The sequence below is a fragment of the Pseudoliparis swirei genome, chromosome 15 (assembly GCF_029220125.1).
Source record: "Pseudoliparis swirei isolate HS2019 ecotype Mariana Trench chromosome 15, NWPU_hadal_v1, whole genome shotgun sequence".
NCBI lineage: Eukaryota > Metazoa > Chordata > Actinopteri > Perciformes > Liparidae > Pseudoliparis > Pseudoliparis swirei.
The window spans coordinates 275,001-298,006 of record NC_079402.1 but is presented as its reverse complement, the minus strand read 5'-3'; the positions used below and the strand labels follow the sequence as shown (position 1 = coordinate 298,006).

General features: G+C 47.2%; 2 protein-coding genes and 1 pseudogene across 2 annotated transcripts in view; all 3 read left to right on the top strand.

Moving 5' to 3' along the window:
- LOC130205493 (excitatory amino acid transporter 1-like) overlaps positions 1 to 3,515 on the top strand; it is a 30,659-nt gene extending 27,144 nt beyond the window's left edge. The window contains exon 9 of the mRNA XM_056432915.1: positions 2,862 to 3,515. Within this exon, the coding sequence (XP_056288890.1) occupies positions 2,862 to 3,099 (238 nt within the window). The 3' untranslated portion in view covers positions 3,100 to 3,515. The remainder of the gene's footprint in view (positions 1 to 2,861) is intronic.
- A 4,130-nt stretch (positions 3,516 to 7,645) lies between these two features.
- LOC130204915 (sepiapterin reductase-like) lies at positions 7,646 to 11,417 on the top strand. Its single transcript, XM_056431925.1, has 3 exons — positions 7,646 to 8,102; positions 9,824 to 10,114; positions 10,469 to 11,417. The coding sequence occupies exons 1-3, from the start codon at positions 7,715 to 7,717 to the stop codon at positions 10,657 to 10,659; spliced, it is 870 nt and encodes a 289-aa protein (XP_056287900.1). The 5' UTR covers positions 7,646 to 7,714; the 3' UTR covers positions 10,660 to 11,417.
- Positions 11,418 to 19,963: 8,546 nt separating this feature from the next.
- LOC130204916 (histone-lysine N-methyltransferase Smyd1-like) overlaps positions 19,964 to 23,006 on the top strand; it is a 5,901-nt pseudogene continuing 2,858 nt past the window's right edge.

Below are 23,006 nucleotides of genomic sequence, written 5' to 3'. Positions count from 1 at the left end.
AGCCTCTGATTGGTCAGACCACCGCTTCGTCCTCGTCACTACCGCTTCCGTGCTATCCTTTGTTGGTACTCGGTAGCAGGAAAATGGCGGCATGGTCCGATTTGCGAACGGAGGAGAGAGACAGCCTTGTAGCCTCTCTTGAATGGCGTATAGCAGTGGTCCAACGTTCTTTCCTCTGGTAGCACACGTAATGTGCTGGTGAAAGTTCGCATGACTTTTTTAGGTTTGCCCTATTAAAGTCCCAGCCACCACCACAGCCGCCGGGATACTTGTTCTGATGCCGACATAACACATCATGTAGGTCCGATAGTGCTACGCCGGTGTCCGCTTGTGGTGGTATGTAGACGGCTGTGGTGATGACCGAGCTGAACTCCGGGAAGGTAGAATGGACGGCATGAGATCGTCAGATGTTCCAGGTTCGGCGAGCAGGAGCGAAAGAGTCTTAATGTCCTTGGGGTTGCACCACTTGTTGTTAGTCATGAAGCAAACCCTCCACCCTTAGATTTACCAGACTCTTCCGTTCTGTCTGCACGGAAAACAGAGAAGGACTCGGTTGGGCATATGACTCGATCCGGCACCAGCGGGTCAGCCATGTTTTCAGACAAAAGATGTTACAGTCCCTCATGTCCCGTTGGAATCTGATCCTTGCCTAACATCATCCAGCTTATTTTCCAGAGACTGGACGTTAGCAAGAAGGATGCTGGGCAGAGGTGGACGGTGGGCTTGAACTCTCAGTCTGTTCAATTCCGCCCGTTTCCTCGATGTTTTCGCGTCTCCCGTAGTAGCGTGGCGGCTCCACTGTTGTTGTTGTGGTTCGCTTCACGATCTCTGCCGCCACGCTGGATCGATGGAAAAAGTGGACAAAACCCTTGTTTTGCGCAAAGTTTATGTCCAAAAGTGTGCTGCGTATGCTGTTAGTGCCGATGTGTTTGTGGCAAAGAAAATATTAAAAATAAACACAAAAACTAAAAGAGCGCACAATCTCCGCGGAGCTACCACGACGGCGTCTGGACACAGCCGCGCCATCTTGTCGTTCATGGGGACAACATGGGTACAACATGGGGACAACATGGGTACAACATGGGTACAACATGGGGACAACATGGGTACAACATGGGGACAACATGGGGACAACATGGGTACAACATGGGGACAACATGGGTACAACATGGGGACAACATGGGTACAACATGGGTACAACATGGGTACAACATGGGGACAACATGGGGACAACATGGGGACAACATGGGTACAACATGGGACAACATGGGGACAACATGGGTACAACATGGGGACAACATGGGGACAACATGGGTACAACATGGGGACAACATGGGGACACCATGGGGACAACATGGGGACAACATGGGTACAACATGGGGACAACATGGGTACAACATGGGTACAACATGGGGACAACATGGTGACAACATGGGTACAACATGGGGACATGGGTACAACATGGGGACAACATGGGTACAACATGGGGACAACATGGGTACAACATGGGTACAACATGGGGACAACATGGTGACAACATGGGGACAACATGGGTACAACATGGGTACAACATGGGGACAACATGGGTACAACATGGGGACAACATGGGGACAACATGGGGACAACATGGGGACAACATGGTGACAACATGGGTACATGAGGACAACATGGGGACAACATGGGTACAACATGGGTACAACATGAGGACAACATGGGGACAACATGGGTACAACATGGGGACAACATGGGGACAACATGGGGACAACATGGGGACAACATGGTGACAACATGGGTACAACATGGGGACACCATGGGTACAACATGGGTACAACATGGGTACAACATGGGGACAACATGGTGACAACATGGGTACAACATGGGGACAACATGGTGACAACATGGGTACAACATGGGTACAACATGGGGACAACATGGGTACAACATGGGTACAACATGGGGACAACATGGGGACAACATGGGGACAACATGGGGACACCATGGGACAACATGGGTACAACACGGGGACAACATGGGTACAACATGGGGACAACATGGGGACAACATGGGGACAACATGGGGACAACATGGGGACAACATGGGGACAACATGGGACAACATGGGTACAACATGGGTACAACATGGGTACAACATGGGGACAACATGGGGACAACATGGGGACACCATGGGGACAACATGGGGACAACATGGGGACAACATGGGTACAACATGGGGACAACATGGGGACAACATGGTGACAACATGGGGACACCATGGGGACAACATGAGGACAACATGGGGACAACATGGTGACAACGGCAAATGAATTCAAATTTCCTGATATTATAGCCACCAACGTGTGTGGCTGTGTGCGCGGCAACATTTTGGTCACCCCCGACAAAATCTCACTCCAAGGTTTTTTGAAAAGTTGGCAGCTCTGATATATATATATATATATGTATACATACATATATATAGGGTTAGGGTAATTTTCCGCTTGCGGGATCAATAAAGTATACATCTATCTATCTATATATACATATATATATGGTGGTCAGCTTTAGAGGAGCTTGTAACAGAGCCATGCTAGCTGCTAGCAGTCGCTACGCTAAGCCAAGCTCCTAGCCAGCGGCTCCATCTGCTCAGACATTATGATATGCATTAGTAGTTTACTTCATTTCAGTTCGATTCAGTTTATTTTGTAGAGCCCATTCTCACAAATTAAAAATGTGCCTCAGAGGCTTTACAATCTGCACACAAAAACATCCCTGACCTTTGACCTCACATCGGATCGGGAACAGCTGCATGCCCCTAAATGATCACAGGCTCCAGCCCTCAGGACCAGCGTGTCTCTGTCGGCCTAGGGACCGGCTGCGGACCACCACCAACGTCCTGGGGGACTCCATCGGGGCCGGCATCGTGGAGTTCCTGTCCCGCAACGAGCTGCGCAGCAGAGACGTGGAGATGGGTCACTCGGTGCTGGAGGAGAGGAAGAAGCCCTACCAGCTCATCCCCCAGGACAGCGGCGTGGAGCCGGAGCGGCCACAGCGAATCCCTCATGTAGCTCCCGTTAGCTTCAGCCACAGTGAATCCCTCATGTAGCTCCCGTTAGCTTCAGCCACAGCGAATCCCTCATGTAGCTCCCGTTAGCTTCAGCCACAGTGAATCCCTCATGTAGCTCCTGTTAGCTTCAGCCACAGCGAATCCTTCATGTAGCTCCCGTTAGCTTCAGCCACAGTGAATCCCTCATGTAGCTCCCGTTAGCTTCAGCCACAGCGAATCCTTCATGTAGCTCCCGTTAGCTTCAGCCACAGTGAATCCCTCATGTAGCTCCCGTTAGCTTCAGCCACAGCGAATCCCTCATGTAGCTCCCGTTAGCTTCACTCTCCCGTTAGCTCCGCTCTCCCGTTAGCTTCGCTCTCACGTTAGCTTCGCTCTCCCGTTAGCTTCACTCCTTCATGCTTCAGCCACAGGACGAGCTGCCGTCTGTAGAGGAACACGTGAACCTCAGGGAGCTGGAGGAGAGTTCACAGATGTGACCTTATATATGATTATATACATTATATATACGATGTGTTACATTATATATGATTATATACATTATATATACGATGTGTTACATTATATATGATTATATACATTATATATACGATGTGTTACATTATATATAAGATGTGTTACATTATATATTATATACATTATATATACGATGTTGCCTTATATATGATTATATACATTATATATACGATGTGTTACATTATATATACGATGTGTTACATTATATATGATTATATACATTATATATACGATGTGTTACATTATATATGATTATATACATTATATATATGATGTGTTACATTATATATAAGATGTGTTACATTATATATTATATACATTATATATACGATGTTGCCTTATATATGATTATATACATTATATATACGATGTGTTACATTATATATACGATGTGTTACATTATATATGATTATATACATTATATATACGATGTGTTACATTATATATGATTATATACATTATATATACGATGTGTTACATTATATATAAGATGTGTTACATTATATATTATATACATTATATATACGATGTTGCCTTATATATGATTATATACATTATATATACGATGTGTTACATTATATATACGATGTGTTACATTATATATGATTATATACATTATATATACGATGTGTTACATTATATATACGATGTGTTACATTATATATGATTATATACATTATATATACGATGTGTTACATTATATATAAGATGTGTTACATTATATATTATATACATTATATATACGATGTGTTACATTATATATGATTATATACATTATATATACGATGTGTTACATTATATATGATTATATACATTATATATAAGATGTGTTACATTATATATGATTATATACATTATATATAAGATGTGTTACATTATATATGATTATATACATTATATATACGATGTGTTACATTATATATGATTATATACATTATATATACGATGTGTTACATTATATATGATTATATACATTATATATAAGATGTGTTACATTATATATGATTATATACATTATATATACGATGTGTTACATTATATATAAGATGTGTTACATTATATATTATATACATTATATATATGATGTTACCTTATATATGATTATATACATTATATATACGATGTGTTACATTATATATACGATGTGTTACATTATATATGATTATATACATTATATATACGATGTGTTACATTATATACGATTATATACATTATATATAAGATGTGTTACATTATATATGATTATATACATTATATATACGATGTGTTATCTTATATATACGATGTGTTACATTATATATACGATGTGTTACATTATATATGATTATATACATTATATATACGATGTGTTACATTATATATGATTATATACATTATATATACGATGTGTTACATTATATATGATTATATACATTATATATAAGATGTGTTACATTATATATGATTATATACATTATATATACGATGTGTTATCTTATATATAAGATGTGTTACATTATATATAAGATGTGTTACATTATATATGATTATATACATTATATATAAGATGTGTTACATTATATATAAGATGTGTTACATTATATATGATTATATACATTATATATACGATGTGTTACATTATATATACGATGTGTTCCATTATATATGATTATATACATTATTTATACGATGTGTTACATTATATATGATTATATACATTATATATAAGATTTGTGACATTATATATGATTATATACATTATATATACGATGTGTTATCTTATATATAAGATGTGTTACATTATATATAAGATGTGTTACATTATATATGATTATATACATTATATATACGATGTGTTATCTTATATATAAGATGTGTTACATTATATATAAGATGTGTTACATTATATATGATTATATACATTATATATAAGATGTGTTACATTATATATAAGATGTGTTACATTATATATGATTATATACATGATATATACGATGTGTTACATTATATATACGATGTGTTACATTATATATGATTATATACATTATATATACGATGTGTTACATTATATATGATTATATACATTATATATAAGATGTGTTACATTATATATAAGATGTGTTACATTATATATGATTATATACATTATATATACGATGTGTTACATTATATATGATTATATACATTATATATACGATGTGTTACATTATATACGATGTGTTACATTATATATGATTATATACATTATATATACGATGTGTTACATTATATACGATGTGTTACATTATATATGATTATATACATTATATATACGATGTGTTACATTATATATATGATGTTACATTATATATGATTATATACATTATATATACGATGTGTTACATTATATATGATTATATACATTATATATACGATGTGTTACATTATATATATACAATGTGTTACATTATATATGATTATATACATTATATATAAGATGTGTTACATTATATATGATTATATACATTATATATACGATGTTACCTTATATATGATTATATACATTATATATAAGATGTGTTACATTATATATAAGATGTGTTATCTTATATATGATTATATACATTATATATTAGATGTGTTACATTATATATGATTATATACATTATATAAGAGGCGTCCCTCCCCTCAGGACGTCTCTCGCCCATGAGGCGTGTCCCACGGCGAGGGTCCGTGTCGTGGTCGTCACCGGGTGCTTCAAGCCTTTTATGATTCAAATGTTTCAGTAACCAGGTGCACAGAGTCGTCCTCACACAGGTGTGTGTGCACATTGTGTAGTGAGTGTGTTAACGCCTCTGATTTCTATATGAATGAGTGAAAAGGAATTCAACAATTGAACATACAAACTGTTGTTTTAGTGTTAGTGGATTATAACTTCAATAAACAGAAACAAGTCTTTCCTGTCTGTCTCCCTCATATTTATGATGTCGGGATCATCATCATCATCATCATCATCATCATCATCATAAAACATCTTGAATCTTGAATCAATAGTGATGACTATCAGCCGACGGGGGACGGGGGGTTAGTTACTGTTGAATGTGAAGTGTCTCCTGATTGGACGGCAGCTCTGAAGCAACGACTGAGAGACGGGGCCCAGCAGAGTCTCAAGCTCCGGTCTGAGACAGGGTCTGGACCACATCCTGGACCGCATCCTGGACCGCATCCTGGACCACATCCTGGACCGCATCCTGGACCACCTCCTGGACCACATCCTGGACCACATCCTGGACCGCATCCTGGACCGCATCCTGGACCGCATCCTGGACCGCATCCTGGACCACATCCTGGACCACCTCCAGCTGTACCAAAGCTTCATCATCGGCCTTGTTGCTGAGTTACATTTCTCAAACGTCCGGCAGGCGTCCAGCAGGCGTCCAGGAGGCGTCCGGCAGGCGTCCAGGAGGCATCCAGCAGGCGTCCGGCAGGCGTCCAGCAGGCGTCCAGCAGGCGTCCAGCAGGCGTCCAGGAGGCATCCAGCAGGCGTCCAGCAGGCGTCCAGGAGGCGTCCGGCAGGCGTCCAGCAGGCGTCCAGCAGGCGTCCAGGAGGCGTCCAGGAGGCGTCCGGCAGGCATCCAGCAGGCGTCCAGGAGGCATCCGGCAGGCGTCCAGGAGGCGTCCAGGAGGCGTCCAGCAGGCATCCAGCAGGCGTCCAGGAGGCGTCCGGCAGGCGTCCAGGAGGCATCCAGGAGGCGTCCAGCAGGCGTCCAGCAGGCGTCTTTGTTTCATTGCAGCCATTCGATCAAATCTAAAAGTTCATGTTGTGTCTCATTCATGTCTCTCAGCTCATCTGGACAGGAAACACACACATGTTTTATTATATTAATGTGTTAACCTCATTCTCCTTTCGTGAAGGCTGTAATATCTGGCCACAGGGACCAAAGCTGAAATTTAGCCTTAGCTAACGTTAACACATTTTCCCATGATTAATGTGTTCGGTCCCGTTACAAATACATAAATGAATGAAATGAAATAAATGTAGAAACGCAGACGCGCCTGGCCGACCCTCCGCCGGGCCACACGGGGGCGCCCTCTCTGCCACCATGTGGACTCACGTGGTTAGCGGGAGCGCGCCTCAAAGTCCGGAGAAACGTCAGCGTGGTATCATCGAGGTGTACTGCGCATGCGCAGAGCGTGTCCCAGCCTCCAGTCAGCAGGTCGCAGCGGATCCTCCCGGTGTTCCGGAACCATGACGGGCCCTGCGCGCACTGACCTGGGCCGCGCGCTGTGCGTCATCACCGGCTCCTCCAGAGGCTTCGGGCGGGCCATCGCGAGGGACATGTCCCGGTTGGTAAAGCCGGGGTCGGCGCTTGTCCTCACGGCCCGCTCCGCGGAGGACCTCCGGTCTCTGCAGGCGGAGCTGGCCGAGTCCGAGGCGGGCCGAGCCGGCCTGCTGCTGCGCTGCGTGGCGGCGGACCTGAGCCACCAGGAAGGACTGCAGAGCGTCGTGAGGGCGGCCAAGGAGGCCTTCTGCGAGGACATGGACCACGTGGTGCTGGTCAACAACGCCGGTGAGACAGGTCATGTTATGTCGTGTTATGTCATGTCATGTTATTTCATGTTATGGCATCTCATGTTATGTCATGTTATTTCATGTCATGTGACTTTTTTTCGTCCCGATGTGCGCGCACACGCCGGCATCCGAGCTCTGCGGCGCGCGACACGGAGCTCTGAGTCGTGTTAACGCGACACTAGAGACAGAATGACATGCTGCTGGAGAGACGACCAACAACAGACGGACTGGAAGCTCATTCTGCGCATGCGTTAAATGTTTTTAACTAATTAATCCTGTAATTTAATCATAACGCGTTAACGCGTTATTTTTCACAGCACTAGTTATGTCATTATTTCATGTTTTGTCATTTCATGTCATGTTATTTCATGTAATGTTATGTCATGTAATGTCATATCATGTTATGTTATCTCATGTAATATATATATATATATTAGGGCTGTCAATCGATTAAAAAAAAGTTACTAATTAATCGCAAATTTTGAAATTCATTAATCGCGATTAAAAGTATTTTTTCTTCTAAAGACTAAATCTTCTGCCGCAGTTTGACACTCAGAGGAGTGCAAACACGACACCGGAAGTAAACAAAGTTGCGTTAATTGCGTGAAAATATTTTAGTGCGTTAATCGCGGCCAAATTAATCGCATAGATTAACGCGTTAATGCTGACAGCCCTAAAATATATATATATATATATTGCACTTGAATTGTAATTGTACAGTTTATTATTTTCATAATCGATAAGTCAAGCTGTGTGGGTGGTGTTTCTGTGGGTGGTGAGGCTGTGGGTGGTGATGCTGTGGGTGGTGTTGCTGTGGGTGGTGAGGCTGTGGGTGGTGTTGCTGTGGGTGGTGTTGCTGTGGGTGGTGTTGCTGTGGGTGGTGAGGCTGTGGGTGGTGAGGCTGTGGGTGGTGTTGCTGTGGGTGGTGTTGCTGTGGGTGGTGAGGCTGTGGGTGGTGTTGCTGTGGGTGGTGAGGCTGTGGGTGGTGAGGCTGTGGGTGGTGTTGCTGTGGGTGGTGTTGCTGTGGGTGGTGAGGCTGTGGGTGGTGTTGCTGTGGGTGGTGAGGCTGTGGGTGGTGTTTCTGTGGGTGGTGAGGCTGTGGGTGGTGTTGCTGTGGGTGGTGAGGCTGTGGGTGGTGTTTCTGTGGGTGGTGTTGCTGTGGGTGGTGTTGCTGTGGGTGGTGAGGCTGTGGGTGGTGTTGCTGTGGGTGGTGAGGCTGTGGGTGGTGTTTCTGTGGGTGGTGAGGCTGTGGGTGGTGAGGCTGTGGGTGGTGTTTCTGTGGGTGGTGAGGCTGTGGGTGGTGTTGCTGTGGGTGGTGTTGCTGTGGGTGGTGAGGCTGTGGGTGGTGTTGCTGTGGGTGGTGAGGCTGTGGGTGGTGTTTCTGTGGGTGGTGATGCTGTGGGTGGTGTTTCTGTGGGTGGTGTTGCTGTGGGTGGTGAGGCTGTGGGTGGTGTTTCTGTGGGTGGTGAGGCTGTGGGTGGTGTTTCTGTGGGTGGTGAGGCTGTGGGTGGTGTTGCTGTGGGTGGTGAGGCTGTGGGTGGTGTTGCTGTGGGTGGTGTGGCTGTGGGTGGTGATGCTGTGGGTGGTGATGCTGTGGGTGGTGAGGCTGTGGGTGGTGTTGCTGTGGGTGGTGAGGCTGTGGGTGGTGTTGCTGTGGGTGGTGAGGCTGTGGGTGGTGTTGCTGATGGAGGAACCCCCGTAACCTCCGCCCTCTCGCAGCCTCTCTGGGCGACGTGTCCCGCCTCGCCAGCAGCTTCAGCGACCTGACGGAGGTGGACTCGTACCTGTCCCTGAACGTGGGCTCGGCGCTGTGCCTCACGGCCGCCGTCCTGCAGGCCTTCCCCCGGCGCGCCGGGCGGCGCCGCTGCGTGGTCAACGTCACGTCGCTGTGCGCCCTGCAGCCGTTCCGCTCCTGGGTTCTGTACTGCACCGGCAAGGCGGCCCGGGAGATGATGTTCAGGGTGCTGGCCGAGGAGGAGCCGGACCTCCGGGTGCTCAGCTACTCGCCAGGTGAGGAGCTGCTGACGGCACGGGTCACCAAGCACCTCCTGAGGAGTGGTCCCTTCTTAGTGACCTCTATGTGACCTGTGTCCTCTGAGACCTGTGACCTCTGTGACCTCTATGTGACCTGTGTCCTCTGAGACCTGTGACCTCTATGTCCTCTATGTGACCTGTGTCCTCTGAGACCTATGTGTCTGCGACCTCTATGTCCTATGTGACCTCTATGTGACCTGTGTCCTCTGAGACCTATGTCCTCTGTGACCTCTATGTGACCTGTGTCCTCTGTGACCTCTATGTGACCTGTGTCTATGAGACCTATGTGTCTGTGACCTCTATGTGACCTGTGACCTCTGTGTGCACCAGGGCCTCTGGACACAGCCATGCAGGCACAGGCCCGGTCCACCACCGCTGACCCCGTCGTCAGGGAGTCCTTCTCTGACATATTCGCCGGGGGCCGGCTGCTCTCCTGTGAGGCGTCCTGCGCCAAGCTGATGAAGGTGCTTCTGGAAGACCGCTACACCTCAGGGGCCCACGTCGACGTCTACGACCTCTAGACACCGGTCTGACCTCTGTTGATTCAGAGACTAGACTTCATAATCAGAATGCACTGTGAATCTAACTTCCGTTTGAACGGGACCAATGTGGCTGAATATCATGGGGACGTCCATCCAGGGGCCACGAGTCTTCATCTTGATGCACATGGGGCCTTCGGTTCTGCTGGGCGCCACTAGAGGGCGCCACTGGAGGGGGCCCTCACAGGCGGGCAGCAGCACGTCGCTGGGGTCACGGGTTCAGCCCGATGAAGACGGGACCAGGTCCTCTTCCTCATTAGTGAGTAGTCTACAAAGGGACCAGGTCCTCTTTATAAGAGGCTCTTGAGCGTTCCCGCTGACGGTACCTGAAGGCACCGTCGTAGCACCCCAGGGTGCCAGTCACAGGCTCAGTTGATTAAAGGGATCTAAAGCAGCTCGTGTGCATCGTAGTCTTTAAAAAGTCGTTTCTCTCTGTGGTCTCGAGGAGTCTTGGGAGTCTGGGACCTGGTAGGTGCTCCAGAAGCTCTGCAGCACGCCATCAGAGGGTGAGGGTAGGGGTGAGGGTGAGGCTCGGGTGCTTTACATTTCCTCTTCAATAAGGATCATGACCTGTAAACAGGTTCACTCTGACCCGAGTGCAGCCAGTGCACTCTGAAGGCGTGACCTTTGGTGCTGAGCCTCTTCAGCCGGCGGCTCTCATTGGTTCTTATGTGATCTTGTTCAGCTGTTATCCGTCTGCTTTGTGAACTTGTTGATTACATAAATGAATACTGATTGTTTTCTTTGTCATCTTTTCACACATGAAGCCAACGATCTCCACAAATATCAGTTATAACTCAATTCGAACATAAACCACTTCAAACCATTATTTTAACAACCCAACTCCACTTTCACTAAACTACGTAGTGAGGGCAGTAGCATCATAACTACGTAGTGAGGGCAGGAGCATCATAACTACATAGTGAGGGCAGGAGCATCATAACTACGTCGTGAGGGCAGGAGCATCATGACTACATAGTGAGGGCAGGAGCATCATAACTAGATAGTGAGGGCAGGAGCATCATAACTACATAGTGAGGGCAGGAGCATCATAACTAGATAGTGAGGGCAGGAGCATCATAACTAGATAGTGAGGGCAGGAGCATCATGACTACATAGTGAGGGCAGGAGCATCATAACTAGATAGTGAGGGCAGGAGCATCATAACTACATAGTGAGGGCAGGAGCATCATGACTACATAGTGAGGGCAGGAGCATCATGACTACATAGTGAGGGCAGGAGCATCATGACTACATAGTGAGGGCAGGAGCATCATGACTACATAGTGAGGGCAGGAGCATCATGACTACATAGTGAGGGCAGGAGCATCATAACTAGATAGTGAGGGCAGGAGCATCATGACTACGTAGTGAGGGCAGGAGCATCATAACTACGTAGTGAGGGCAGGAGCATCATAACTACATAGTGAGGGCAGGAGCATCATGACTACATAGTGAGGGCAGGAGCATCATGACTACATAGTGAGGGCAGGAACATCATAACTACATAGTGAGGGCAGGAGCATCATGACTACATAGTGAGGGCAGGAGCATCATGACTACATAGTGAGGGCAGGAACATCATAACTACATAGTGAGGGCAGGAGCATCATAACTACATAGTGAGGGCAGGAGCATCATAACTACGTAGTGAGGGCAGGAGCATCATAACTACATAGTGAGGGCAGGAGCATCATAACTACATAGTGAGGGCAGGAGCATCATGACTACATAGTGAGGGCAGGAGCATCATGACTACATAGTGAGGGCAGGAACATCATGACTACATAGTGAGGGCAGGAGCATCATAACTACATAGTGAGGGCAGGAGCATCATGACTACATAGTGAGGGCAGGAGCATCATAACTACATAGTGAGGGCAGGAGCATCATAACTACATAGTGAGGGCAGGAGCATCATGACTACATAGTGAGGGCAGGAACATCATAACTACATAGTGAGGGCAGGAGCATCATAACTACATAGTGAGGGCAGGAGCATCATAACTACATAGTGAGGGCAGGAGCATCATAACTACATAGTGAGGGCAGGAGCATCATAACTACATAGTGAGGGCAGGAGCATCATAACTACATAGTGAGGGCAGGAGCATCATAACTACATAGTGAGGGCAGGAACATCATGACTACATAGTGAGGGCAGGAGCATCATAACTACGTAGTGAGGGCAGGAGCATCATAACTACATAGTGAGGGCAGGAACATCATAACTACATAGTGAGGGCAGGAGCATCATAACTACATAGTGAGGGCAGGAGCATCATAACTACATAGTGAGGGCAGGAGCATCATAACTACATAGTGAGGGCAGGAGCATCATAACTACATAGTGAGGGCAGGAGCATCATAACTACATAGTGAGGGCAGGAGCATCATAACTACGTAGTGAGGGCAGGAGCATCATAACTACATAGTGAGGGCAGGTGCATCATAACTACATAGTGAGGGCAGGAGCATCATAACTACATAGTGAGGGCAGGAGCATCATGACTACATAGTGAGGGCAGGAGCATCATAACTACGTAGTGAGGGCAGGAGCATCATAACTACATAGTGAGGGCAGGAGCATCATAACTACATAGTGAGGGCAGGAGCATCATAACTACATAGTGAGGGCAGGAACATCATAACTACATAGTGAGGGCAGGAACATCATGACTACATAGTGAGGGCAGGAGCATCATAACTACATAGTGAGGGCAGGAGCATCATAACTACATAGTGAGGGCAGGAGCATCATAACTACATAGTGAGGGCAGGAGCATCATAACTACATAGTGAGGGCAGGAGCATCATAACTACATAGTGAGGGCAGGAGCATCATGACTACATAGTGAGGGCAGGAGCATCATAACTACATAGTGAGGGCAGGAGCATCATAACTACGTAGTGAGGGCAGGAGCATCATAACTACATAGTGAGGGCAGGAACATCATAACTACATAGTGAGGGCAGGAACATCATAACTACGTAGTGAGGGCAGGAGCATCATAACTACATAGTGAGGGCAGGAACATCATGACTACATAGTGAGGGCAGGAGCATCATAACTACATAGTGAGGGCAGGAGCATCATAACTACGTAGTGAGGGCAGGAGCATCATAACTACATAGTGAGGGCAGGAGCATCATAACTACGTAGTGAGGGCAGGAACATCATAACTACATAGTGAGGGCAGGAGCATCATAACTACATAGTGAGGGCAGGAGCATCATAACTACATAGTGAGGGCAGGAGCATCATAACTACATAGTGAGGGCAGGAGCATCATAACTACGTAGTGAGGGCAGGAACATCATAACTACGTAGTGAGGGCAGGAGCATCATAACTACGTAGTGAGGGCAGGAGCATCATAACTACATAGTGAGGGCAGGAGCATCATAACTACGTAGTGAGGGCAGGAGCATCATAACTACATAGTGAGGGCAGGAACATCATAACTACGTAGTGAGGGCAGGAGCATCATAACTACGTAGTGAGGGCAGGAGCATCATAACTACATAGTGAGGGCAGGAACATCATAACTACATAGTGAGGGCAGGAGCATCATAACTACATAGTGAGGGCAGGAGCATCATAACTACATAGTGAGGGCAGGAGCATCATAACTACATAGTGAGGGCAGGAGCATCATAACTACATAGTGAGGGCAGGAGCATCATAACTACATAGTGAGGGCAGGAGCATCATAACTACATAGTGAGGGCAGGAGCATCATAACTACATAGTGAGGGCAGGAGCATCATAACTACAGTGAGGGCAGGAGCATCATAACTACATAGTGAGGGCAGGAGCATCATAACTACATAGTGAGGGCAGGAGCATCATAACTACATAGTGAGGGCAGGAGCATCATAACTACATAGTGAGGGCAGGAGCATCATAACTACATAGTGAGGGCAGGAGCATCATAACTACATAGTGAGGGCAGGAGCATCATAACTACATAGTGAGGGCAGGAGCATCATAACTACATAGTGAGGGCAGGAGCATCATAACTACATAGTGAGGGCAGGAGCATCATAACTACATAGTGAGGGCAGGAGCATCATAACTACATAGTGAGGGCAGGAGCATCATAACTACATAGTGAGGGCAGGAGCATCATAACTACATAGTGAGGGCAGGAGCATCATAACTACATAGTGAGGGCAGGAGCATCATAACTACATAGTGAGGGCAGGAGCATCATAACCTACATAGTGAGGGCAGGAGCATCATAACTACATAGTGAGGGCAGGAGCATCATAACTACATAGTGAGGGCAGGAGCATCATAACTACATAGTGAGGGCAGGAGCATCATAACTACATAGTGAGGGCAGGAGCATCATAACTACATAGTGAGGGCAGGAGCATCATAACTACATAGTGAGGGCAGGAGCATCATAACTACATAGTGAGGGCAGGAGCATCATAACTACATAGTGAGGGCAGGAGCATCATAACTACGTAGTGAGGGCAGGAGCATCATAACTACATAGTGAGGGCAGGAGCATCATAACTACGTAGTGAGGCAGGAGCATCACTACATGGTGAGGCAGGAGCATCATAACTACGTAGTGAGGGCAGGAGCATCATAACTACATAGTGAGGGCAGGAGCATCATAACTACATAGTGAGGGCAGGAGCATCATAACTACATAGTGAGGGCAGGAGCATCATAACTACATAGTGAGGGCAGGAGCATCATAACTACATAGTGAGGGCAGGAGCATCATAACTACATAGTGAGGGCAGGAGCATCATAACTACATAGTGAGGGCAGGAGCATCATAACTACATAGTGAGGGCAGGAGCATCATGACTACATAGTGAGGGCAGGAGCATCATGACTACATAGTGAGGGCAGGAGCATCATAACTACATAGTGAGGGCAGGAGCATCATGACTACATAGTGAGGGCAGGAGCATCATAACTACATAGTGAGGGCAGGAGCATCATGACTACATAGTGAGGGCAGGAGCATCATAACTACATAGTGAGGGCAGGAGCATCATAACGACATAGTGAGGGCAGGAGCATCATGACTACGTAGTGAGGGCAGGAGCATCATAACTACATAGTGAGGGCAGGAGCATCATAACTACGTAGTGAGGGCAGGAGCATCATGACTACGTAGTGAGGGCAGGAGCATCATAACTACATAGTGAGGGCAGGAGCATCATGACTACATAGTGAGGGCAGGAGATGGAACACAAGAAAGATCCTCTTCGTACTTCATCTGTTCTTACAGTTGTTTATAGTATTCATAGTAATATAAACAACACTGGTCCTAATGGTCACTGGTCCTCGTGGTCACTGGTCCTAATGGTCACTGGTCCTAATGGTCACTGGTCCTAATGGTCACTGGTCCTAGTGGTCACTGGTCCCAATGGTCACTGGTCCTAGTGGTCACTGGTCCTAATGGTCACTGGTCCTAGTGGTCACTGTGGTCCTAGTGGCCACTGGTCCTAATGGTCACTGGTCCTAGTGGTTACTGGTCCTAATGGTCACTGGTCCTAGTGGTCACTGGTCCTAATGTTCACTGGTCCTAATGGTCACTGGTCCTAGTGGTCACTGGTCCTAATGGTCACTGGTCCTAGTGGTCCCTGTGGTCCTAGTGGTCACTGGTCCTAGTGGTCACTGGTCCTAATGGTCACTGGTCCTAGTGGTCACTGGTCCTAGTGGTCACTGGTCCTAATGGTCACTGGTCCTAGTTGTCACTGGTCCTAGTGGTCACTGTGGTCCTAGTGGTCACTGTGGTCCTCGTGGTCACTGGTCCTAGTGGTCACTGGTCCTAGTGGTCACTGTGGTCCTAGTGGTCACTTGTCCTAGTGGTCACTGGTCACTGGTCCTAGTGGTCACTGGTCCTAATGGTCACTGGTCCTAGTTGTCACTGGTCCTAGTGGTCACTGTGGTCCTAGTGGTCACTGTGGTCCTCGTGGTCACTGGTCCTAGTGGTCACTGGTCCTAGTGGTCACTGTGGTCCTAGTGGTCACTGGTCCTAGTGGTCACTGGTCCTAATGGTCACTGGTCCTAGTGGTCACTGTGGTCCTAGTGGTCACTGGTCCTCGTGGTCACTGGTCCTAGTGGTCACTGGTCCTCGTGGTCACTGGTCCTAATGGTCACTGGTCCTAGTGGTCACTGGTCCTAGTGGTCACTGGCCCTAATGGTCACTGGTCCTAGTGGTCACTGGTCCTAATGGTCACTGGTCCTAATGGTCACTGGTCCTAGTGGTCACTGGTCCTAATGGTCACTGGTCCTAATGGTCACTGGTCCTAGTGGTCACTGGTCCTAATGGTCACTGTGGTCCTAGTGGTCACTGTGGTCCTAGTGGTCACTGTGGTCACTGGTCCTAGTGGTCACTGTGGTCCTAGTGGTCACTGGTCCTAGTGGTCACTGGTCCTAGTGGTCACTGTGGTCCTAGTGGTCACTGGTCCTAGTGGTCACTGGTCCTAGTGGTCACTGGTCCTAGTGGTCACTGGTCCTAGTGGTCACTGGTCCTAGTGGTCACTGGTCCTAGTGGTCACTGGTCCTAGTGGTCACTGTGGTCCTAGTGGTCACTGTGGTCCTAGTGGTCACTGGTCCTAGTGGTCACTGTGGTCACTGGTCCTAGTGGTCACTGGTCCTAGTGGTCACTGTGGTCCTAGTGGTCACTCTGGTCCTCGTGGTCACTGGTCCTAGTGGTCACTGGTCCTAGTGGTCACTGGTCCTAATGGTCACTGGTCCTAGTGGTCACTGTGGTCCTAGTGGTCACTGCTCCTCGTGGTCACTGGTCCTAGTGGTCACTGGTCCTCCTGGTCACTGGTCCTAATGGTCACTGGTCCTAGTGGTCACTGGCCCTAATGGTCACTGGTCCTAATGGTCACTGGTCCTAGTGGTCACTGGTCCTAGTGGTCACTGGCCCTAATGGTCACTGGTCCTAGTGGTCACTGGTCCTAATGGTCACTGGTCCTAGTGGTCACTGGTCCTAGTGGTCACTGGTCCTAATGGTCACTGGTCCTAGTGGTCACTGGTTCTAGTGGTTACTGTGGTCCTAGTGGTCACTGGTCCTAGTGGTCACTGTGGTCCTAGTGGTCACTGGTCCTAGTGGTCACTGTGGTCCTAGTGGTCACTGTGGTCCTAGTGGTCACTGGTCCTAATGGTCACTGGTCCTAGTGGTTACTGTGGTCCTTGTGGTCCTAGTAGTCACTGGTCCTAGTGGTCACTGTGGTCCTAGTGGTCACTGGTCCTAGTGGTCACTGGTCCTAGTGGTCACTGGTCCTAATGGTCACTGTGGTCCTAGTGGTCACTGTGGTCCTAGTGGTCACTGGTCCTCGTGGTCACTGGTCCTCGTGGTCACTGGTCCTAATGGTCACTGGTCCTAGTGGTCACTGGTCCTAGTGGTCACTGTGGTCCTAGTGGTCACTGTGGTCCTAGTGGTCACTGGTCCTAGTGGTCACTGGTCCTAGTGGTCACTGGTCCTAGTGGTCACTGTGGTCCTAGTGGTCACTGGTCCTAGTGGTCACTGGTCCTAATGGTCACTGGTCCTAGTGGTCACTGTGGTCCTAGTGGTCACTGGTCCTAGTGGTCACTGGTCCTCGTGGTCACTGGTCCTAATGGTCACTGGTCCTAGTGGTCACTGGTCCTAGTGGTCACTGGTCCGAATGGTCACTGGTCCTAGTGGTCACTGGTCCTAGTGGTCACTGGTCCTAATGGTCACTGTGGTCCTAGTGGTCACTGTGGTCCTAGTGGTCACTGGTCCTCGTGGTCACTGGTCCTAGTGGTCACTGGTCCTAGTGGTCACTGTGGTCCTAGTGGTCACTGTGGTCCTCGTGGTCACTGGTCCTAGTGGTCACTGGTCCTAGTGGTCACTGTGGTCCTAGTGGTCACTGTGGTCCTAGTGGTCACTGGTCCTAGTGGTCACTGGTCCTAATGGTCACTGGTCCTAGTGGTCACTGTGGTCCTAGTGGTCACTGGTCCTAGTGGTCACTGGTCCTAATGGTCACTGGTCCTAGTGGTCACTGGTCCTAGTGGTCACTGGTCCTAATGGTCACTGGTCCTAGTGGTCACTGGTCCTAATGGTCACTGGTCCTAGTGGTCACTGGTCCTAATGGTCACTGTGGTCCTAGTGGTCACTGGTCCTCGTGGTCACTGGTCCTCGTGGTCACTGGTCCTAGTGGTCACTGTGGTCCTAGTGGTCACTGGTCCTAGTGGTCACTGTGGTCCTAGTGGTCACTGGTCCTAGTGGTCACTGTGGTCCTAGTGGTCACTGGTCATAATGGTCACTGGTCCTAGTGGTCACTGGTCCTAGTGGTCACTGTGGTCCTAGTGGTCACTGGTCCTAGTGGTCACTGTGGTCCTAGTGGTCACTGGTCCTAGTGGTCACTGGTCCTAATGGTCACTGGTCCTAGTGGTCACTGGTCCTAGTGGTCACTGTGGTCCTAGTGGTCACTGTGGTCCTCGTGGTCACTGGTCCTAGTGGTCACTGGTCCTAGTGGTCACTGGTCCTAGTGGTCACTGTGGTCCTAGTGGTCACTGGTCCTAGTGGTCACTGTGGTCCTAGTGGTCACTGGTCCTAGTGGTCACTGGTCCTAATGGTCACTGGTCCTAGTGGTCACTGTGGTCCTAGTGGTCACTGGTCCTCGTGGTCACTGGTCCTAGTGGTCACTGGTCCTCCTGGTCACTGGTCCTAATGGTCACTGGTCCTAGTGGTCACTGGTCCTAATGGTCACTGGTCCTAGTGGTCACTGGCCCTAATGGTCACTGGTCCTAGTGGTCACTGGTCCTAATGGTCACTGGTCCTAATGGTCACTGGTCCTAGTGGTCACTGGTCCGAATGGTCACTGGTCCTAGTGGTCACTGGTCCTAATGGTCACTGGTCCTAATGGTCACTGGTCCTAGTGGTCACTGGTCCTAATGGTCACTGGTCCTGTGGTCCTGCTGTATCATGGACCCTCTGGACCTCATGGGGACAGGATGTGCTGCTGCCAACACAAGGAGAGGTTTTGGGCTCTGAATGTGAGCGTCTCCGTTTCCTGTCACGAGCCTCTGACGGTCAGCCCAAAGAAGGGGGCACCCCTAGAGTACCTCCGCCCCGACTACCCCCTAAACCCCCTTTCCCACTGCTCTCCCCCCTCCCACTCGGGGGAGTTGGTACACCCTCTAGAGGGGCACATTTATTCTGGGCTGTGGGGTCCGGTTCAGGAGAGGACTCTCTGTTCCCTGCAGCTCGTTGAGCCTCATCCCTGGTCCAGACCCCCTAGAGCCTCCTCTTCTTCTGGGGTCCAGCATGACTGGGCAACATGGAGAGTGTTCAGCTGTTTGATGCTGGGAAGAAAGGTCGAGGCCTGAGGGCAACCAAGGAGCTCCATGCCGGGGAAGTGGTCTTCGCCGAGCCCAGTTTCTCTGCTGTGGTCTTCGACAGGTACGAGGCTCCCGGTGGTTCTGGTCTGAGACTAGATGGATAGGAGGACTGGTTCTGACCAGGCATGTGGGCTAACACCATGTGTACGAGAGGTCGGGCTCCTCTCGTGACCTGGAGGCTCCGCCCTGATTATGATGCTCGCTTTCAAATTAATTTCTGATCCTGAATATGGATCAACGCGTTCTGCTGCACTCAGGTGTCGAAGGTTGGGAAAAGATGACCAGGACGGCAAAGTAAAATTCAAAACGAAGTGGATTTAATCAAGTGTGGTCGAACAAAAGACCAAAGACACACAATATTTAACGTGCAGCACGGGCCTGATGGAGTCAGCTCAAAGCATCGCTCAATAACAGACTGAAGTTCTCCAGGAGAACATGACTCTATATCTTTAAGAGCGTGATTAGATAATATAGATGGAGACGTCACTCGGTTTAATCTGTCCGTCTCATCGTTGGAGCTCAGGGTGGAGCTCAGGGTGGAGCTCAGGGTGGTCCCACCCTCTGGGCTCACGACAGCAGCACTGGTTGGTTAAAACAGATGGAGGTGTTCCTGGTTTAGACTTTGAACACCTTCTGATGGAGCTCAGGGTGGTGCCACCCTCTTGGCTCACGATCTTCTCGCCATCATCATAATCAGTGTGTGTGTTATTCTCCATCTAAAGCAGGAGCTGTGCAGTTTCTTTAATATAATAGAAACTAAAAGGCATTGAAACTATCTGTTGCTGTCATAAACCAGTTCTTGACGGTGACAGGTACGGCTCTTATTAAATCTCAATTCTAGGACTGAGCGGTCAGGGTGAGGTCAGCCTGTGTGGATGTCATCTTCTGGCCGAGGTCCAGAAGTGTTTGTACCTCCAGTATCTGTGCTTCTTATCCAGCAGTCTCAGTATGTTCCATGTGGGTGAGCTGAGTATGAGCTGTTCTCTCTGGTCAGAGCCCGACTGCATAGGAGGACACACGGTTTGGTGCTTCAGGGCCTTAATGCAAAGTGAGGGACATGGGGTACTATGTATGCATTTTTATATTCTTAACACAGGGAACGACATTCTGTTCTCTACAGGAAGGTTCTGCTTCACACATCGCACCTCGGACCTCTACCTGACATCGGTCATCTGCTTTAATAGTGTCCCGTCTTATAAGAAAGGAACAAGACACAAATACAAAAGAGACCGAAGGGTCCACGTTGAGATTGGAGCTGGGAGGTCTGGACCCCATGACCCTCTGAGTCGTTGGGAGCTTCATGACTCATCACAGTATTCTGAGTCTATTTGAGTTTTAACGACTCCATTAAAGTTGGAACAGGACGTCCACAGCTACAATGCTGTCGTTATGAACTCCTCCTCTCTGGCTCAATGCTGTTCTCATAAACGCTTCCTCTCTGGCTCAATGCTGTCGTTATGAACTCCTCCTCTCTGGCTCAATGCTGTTCTCATAAACTCTTCCTCTCTGGCTCAAAGCTGTCGTTATGAACTCTTCCTCTCTGGCTCAATGCTGTTCTCATAAACTCTTCCTCTCTGGCTCAATGCTGTCGTTATGAACTCCTCCTCTCTGGCTCAATGCTGTCGTTATGAACTCCTCCTCTCTGGCTCAATGCTGTTCTCATAAACTCTTCCTCTCTGGCTCAATGCTGTCGTTATGAACTCCTCTCTGGCTCAATGCTGTTCTCATAAACTCGTCCTCTCTGGCTCAATGCTGTCGTTATGAACTCCTCCTCTCTGGCTCAATGCTGTTCTCATAAACTCTTCCTCTCTGGCTCAATGCTGTCGTTATGAACTCCTCTCTGGCTCAATGCTGTTCTCATAAACTCGTCCTCTCTGGCTCAATGCTGTCGTTATGAACTCCTCCTCTCTGGCTCAATGCTGTTCTCATAAACTCGTCCTCTCTGGCTCAATGCTGTCGTTATGAACTCCTCTCTGGCTCAATGCTGTTCTCATAAACTCGTCCTCTCTGGCTCAATGCTGTCGTTATGAACTCCTCCTCACGTCTTCAGTCTCAATGGAAGCTGCGTGTTCTCTGGTTTCCCTCAGCTGGGCCAATCAGGTGTGCCACAGCTGTTTCCGGCGCCAGGCCCAGCTGCACCGCTGCGCCCAGTGTAAGTTCGCCCATTACTGCGACCGCACCTGCCAGACTGCATGCTGGGAGGAACACCAGCAGGAATGTGGCGCCATCAGGAAGATGGGCAAGGTGCCTGGAGAAAAGTTTCGGTAAGTAAATATATATATATACATAAGTAAATATATATATATACATATATACTATATATGTATATAGTATATATACACATATATATATAAATACACATATATATACTATATTCATATATATATATGTATATAGTATATATATGTGTATATATATACATATATATGTATATAGTATATATGTGTGTATATATATACACATATACTATATACATATATATGTGTATATATGTAGATAGTATATATATATATATACACATATATATGTATATAGTATATATATATACTATATACATATATATGTGTATATATGTATATATATATATACTATATCCATATATGTGTATATATATATACTATATACACTACCGTTCAAAAGTTTGTGATCACTTAGAAATGTCTTTACTCTTCAAAGTAAAGCAGTGTTTTTTCAATCAAGATAACATTAATCATAAATACCCTCTCTACATTGTTAATGTGGTAAATGACTCTTCTAGGTGAAACGTCTGGTTTCTAATGACATGTCTCCAGAGGTGTATAGAGGCCCATTTCATCATCACTCCAGTGTTCCGATGGTACATTGTGTTATCGCCTTAGAAGACTAATGTCTGATTAGAAAACCCTTGTGCCATTATGTTAGCACAGCTGAAAACAGTTATGCTGGTGATATAAGCTATACAACTGGCCTTCCTTTGAGCTTGAAGTTTGTAGAACAAAA